The 5000-nt window shown below is 46.3% G+C and overlaps 1 protein-coding gene across 1 annotated transcript in view; it reads right to left on the bottom strand.

Moving 5' to 3' along the window:
• ano2a (anoctamin 2a) overlaps positions 1-5000 on the bottom strand; it is a gene marked incomplete at both ends in the record, with an annotated part of 17372 nt that overhangs the window by 7514 nt on the left and 4858 nt on the right. The window contains 7 exons of the mRNA XM_080539591.1: positions 159-221; positions 3169-3251; positions 3559-3719; positions 3955-4089; positions 4191-4255; positions 4603-4650; positions 4811-4866. Of these exons, the coding sequence (XP_080395717.1) occupies positions 159-221; positions 3169-3251; positions 3559-3719; positions 3955-4089; positions 4191-4255; positions 4603-4650; positions 4811-4866 (611 nt within the window). The remainder of the gene's footprint in view (positions 1-158; positions 222-3168; positions 3252-3558; positions 3720-3954; positions 4090-4190; positions 4256-4602; positions 4651-4810; positions 4867-5000) is intronic.

Raw genomic sequence — 5000 nt, 5'->3', positions numbered from 1 at the left:
GGTTTACTTAGCCACAGCTTAGTATTAGCATCGCTGAGTGCAAAACAACAGGAGCGGCGAGACCCCTATTAGCTACTCTCTGTACGGCAACCCTAAATCACCTTCATTTCACCTTATCCTTCCCTGTCTGTCAATCTTTCATAACCGTGCTTGTGTACCTGTGAGGACAGCATCTGGTCCTTCTCCCCCTCCACACCTCCACCACCCCCTGGTGTACCGAGCTGCAACACAGAGCAGACAGGTCACACACACACACACGCACGCACACTGGACACAGACTCGAATGTTTGAAATATGAACCAACTGTCACTCTCTCTCTCTTTCTCTATCTCTCTGTCACTTACACGCAAGCACACATGCGTGCATGCACACACACACACGCACACACACGCACACATACACACACACACACACACGCACCCTCTCCTATAAATGATTGAGTGACAAATACCGTGCTTTTCTTTCGATTTCCTCTTCCCCTCCGCTGTTTTTTTTTCATCAGAACAGCCGCATACTCAGGCCTGGGCAAGTCCTGCCAAATACAAACACACACACACACACACTCACTAACACATACACATCTACACTGTCCTCCACATACTCAACATGCAGAAAAATAGTTCTTCATTCGGGACACAAGTAGGATTTTGCGATATTTCTTATATAAAATATGAATTGCTGAAGTATTGTGGAGATGTGCCACCGTGAGCAAAAATGACTTAACTCATACTGTATGGCTGGTGTTGTAAATAGTCTGGTGAAACATAGACATGTTTTCACTGCTAGATCTGCTTTGCATTGCAAAAAGTTGGATGCTGCACTAGTATAGTTATGAACACATCTGGGGTTTGAAGCACTTTTAAAGACTATTTTCTGTATGTGAACAATATCACAATATGCTCCAAATATATGGAAATTCAATAATATCTAATATTGTCCCAACCCTAACCTAACCTAACCCTTAGACCTAGAACATCTACTGTTGGCCTCTACCAGATTCAGCATGTACACATTTGAGGAACGACTCAAAGGAGAGATGGCATCCTTAATCGAATCTGTCTATAGTGCGCCAGCAAGCCAGCCAGATCCCCTAGAACATTGGCAAGTGACAACATTAGCTAGCTGCTGCTGTGGTTCCTCGGGTTCTATGTTCCCCGGTACCTTAGCTCCCTCCCGAAAAAGGGTCCTATGTTCCCTGGGTCCTATGTTCCCCGCTCCCTAAGGTTCCCCGCTCCCGAAAAAGGGTCCTATGTTCCCCGCTCCCGGAAAAAGGTCCGATCGATAGAGACGTGGGGGGGGGGGGGCGGGGTGTGCTTCGATGCGAACTTAGCCTCACTTCCCAGGTGCTATCGTCGAAAACGACACACCTCAGTGACCGTATGAGAATGGGTGAGATAACCAGCCTTGAATGGACTCGATACGGTTCTCCTATCGAGACTGACAGACCGAGAAGCAAAGTTCGGGAAATAACGCACGGTTTCGTTTTCATGCAATGACACCCAGACAAGGTCATGCACGCAGCAGGAGAGGTCAAAATTAAAATTCCCATTGATTAGTGGAAAAGGTGATCCATACATTCGTTGAGGGTATGTTTTCCAGTCACTATGTGTTTATACAGCATGGATGTTATGTGCCTAATGCCTTTGATGCACACACTTGTTACTTGCCGCTTTCATCATTTTATTTCGCCTATATAGCACAAGTCATGCATTGAATGTAACCTCAAGTGCTGAACAGTATTAAGTAAACAATATATTTGCTAAAGCTTAGGGGCGACCGTGCCTTTTCTGTCACAGACATAGGCTGTCTATTGTCACTGCCTGGTAATAACAAGGTAGACTAATGACAGCATCCCGTGTAAAGTTTTTCTCCACTGGAAATAATTGGCGACTGGTCCATGAAATATTAGGCTGTTTGAGCTTAAAATCAAATAAAATAGCCCGCCTATCAATTATGTTAAGCTCAAACAGATATTATTATTATATTTCATGGATCTAATATTTAACTGGAATTTCTCTCATTTGTATAGGCTACAAGGCAAAAGAATGACCAGGCAGTGACAATAGACAGTCTCTGCCCACAACAGGCGCACCTCTCCCCCGGCCGTTGCACGGCTCTCTACTGGGTAAAAGCTTACGGCACTGGGGATTCCTAGGTGGTCTCCCATCCAGGTACTAACCCGGCCCAACCCTGCTTAGTCGGACGAGAGAATAATGTCACCGATCATCCATATAGAACAACTGTAGGCACCTCCACACGCTGCCGGCGAGCGAGACTGCCCTGGCCGATCGGAACCTTTTTTCGGGAGCGGGGAACATAGGACCCTTTTTCGGGAGCGGGGAACCTTAGGGAGCGGGGAACCTTAGGGAGCGGGGAACATAGGACCCGGGGAATATAGGGATGACCCCGGTCGAGCTAGCAAGCTGGTATTAGCTACAGTAGCTAACTTTAGCTACAGTATATCATTAGCTCATAGTTGTGGCTCAAACACTTGCATTCTTATGCGTCAGCCATTGCACATTGTGGTAGCTCTGCATCCTGATAATTGAGTTACCCCTATGTGGCCTCATAGCACTGTACTCATTGTACTAAATTGTACTAAATTGATGTATCTTGGCTACAAAAACCAAGACCACCGTCTTGTTATTAGCCCTGACACAAACCAGAGAACCCCAGAATCAAGAGCACACACCCATATCAATACACAAACACATGCTGACATGGTACACAGTAATAAACACTAACACAAACGCTTACAAACACACACTTCCTACAAATGACAAACACCGGCAGTTAGTCCAAACACACTGCACCCGAGCCTCGACACACAGCAGCAGGATGCCAAAGCACTTCTCTGATCTAAACACACACACACACATATAGAAAGAAACTCCTCCCACCTGCACTCGATCCTTCAGACAGCAGAGAGAGGAGGAGAGCAAAACACAGCAACATTAACATTATACCAGAAATGTGTATTTGAGTGTGTATATGTGTGTTTTGTGTGTGTTATTTGAGCCCTGTAGGATAATCTGTGACGCTGTGACTTGGACCCTTAGACGTTCTTTCAACTTCACCTCCTGACTGACACCACGGACAGAGTGTGTATGAGTGTTTAGGTGAGTATGTACAGTATGTGTATGTGTTTGTGTGTGTGTGTGTTCGTACCTCCTCGTCCTCCAGGCTGGTGAGGTCCCAGCAGTGCTTTAGACACATCTGTCGCCGCTTCCAGTGCTCCTGAAAACAAGCCGCTATAAACACACACGCGCACACACACACACACACACACACACACACACAAACACACACACACACACACACACATTCACACACACACACACACACACACACCCACACACACACACACACACACACACACATTCACACACACACACACACACACACACACACATACATACACACACACACACACACACTTTTATATTATTAGTTCATATACTGTAAGTGTCATATATATTATAAGTATGAAATATATATAATATGATGGTCCTTTATTTAAAGGTGCAGTAAAGATGATGTATTAGAGTGTATATTTACCCCAGAGGGACATGAAAATGGCAAAGAGAACCGTCGCTCCGTTGTCAAACAGGTATGAGACTCTTGTCAAGGAACACACAGTACTCAGACTCCAGTAATCACACACTCCGTCACACAGAGGACACATGGTGAAGTTCAGACCATTTGCACATGTCTCCTGACTGAAACACAGACACACACACACACACACACACAATGAAGTTCATCACATGCCTGTCATCATACATTTCCTGATGAAGGGAGGGGACAGAAGGAGTAAAAGTGAATTCTAGAGTCATTGATAGACAGAGAGCACAGAGAATGCAGTGAGAGAGGGAGGGAGGGATAGAAAGATGGAGCAGCAGGGATAGAAAAGGCACGTGTGTTTAGAGGGAGTGAAAGAGAGAGAACACGTACCTGGGCACATTGGTGTCGACCGTGAGACATCCGTACAGGAAGACAATGACTCCCAGCAGAGAGGGAGGGATGAGGAGCTGAGTGTAGACGCCCAGCCAGGCAAAATACAACCCGATCTGCTCCCCAAAGTACTTCCTACACAGAGGTTAGAGAGGTTAATACGTCCGTACTGTATCTATCTACACAGGTCAGGGTTGCACACCCATGATCCCCACAACCCATGAATTGTGTTGTACCTGATCAGGTCCACAGGCTGGTATTTATGCATCACTCCATAGTTGGCCCATTCTTCATGCAGGAGCTGAAACACACACACACACACACACACACACACACACCCATTCAGGCACACACCCACACATACACACATAACCACCGATTACGGCACACACACACACACACACACAAACGCACACATACACACACACACACCACTATTATACCATTACACAACAAAGCTTACAATAAACATGAATGCTGCTGAGAGTCTCTCGAGTTCTATTAGACTGACATCATGAACAATTCCAAGCAGCTAAAGCAGGGATCAAGCTAAGCATTGATATAGGAACTCTGGAAACCCACGCCACCGTCGCCGTGACCGGTGACTGGCTACTGATATCACATGACCTGAACGATCCGAGAGCTCACCTGTCTGTCGTTTCGCTCATCTCTCCCTCCTTTTCTCGTGAACGACCCCTGTGGAAAGAGAGAGAGAGAGAGAACAACATGATAACCTCTGGACCCTGAATACTGCACCCGTGACCTCTCACCTTTGACCCCCCCCCCCCTCCCCAGCCCATCCCCTAAACCTCCCAACCTTCAGGGGATGTTATCATGATGATAGAATCACACTCACATCATGTGGAGGGAAGGCGGAGTCGTAGACACCCTCAGCCAATAACGACGTGACACCTGAGGGTGTGAAAGAGAGTGAGAGAGTAAACGAGTTCAACAGAGTGAGAGAGTGATTTAACAGCGTTTGATGTGGGTCTTGTTGTTTCTTTTGGAAATATGTGACAGCAGTTGGTGAAAGAGGGAACAAGCAG

Source organism: Nansenia antarctica, assembly GCF_963989245.1.
Source record: "Nansenia antarctica genome assembly, chromosome: 9".
In the NCBI taxonomy this organism is placed as follows: domain Eukaryota; kingdom Metazoa; phylum Chordata; class Actinopteri; order Argentiniformes; family Microstomatidae; genus Nansenia; species Nansenia antarctica.
The sequence above is the reverse complement of the archived record's forward strand: the minus strand, read 5'-3'. Positions and strand labels throughout refer to the sequence as shown.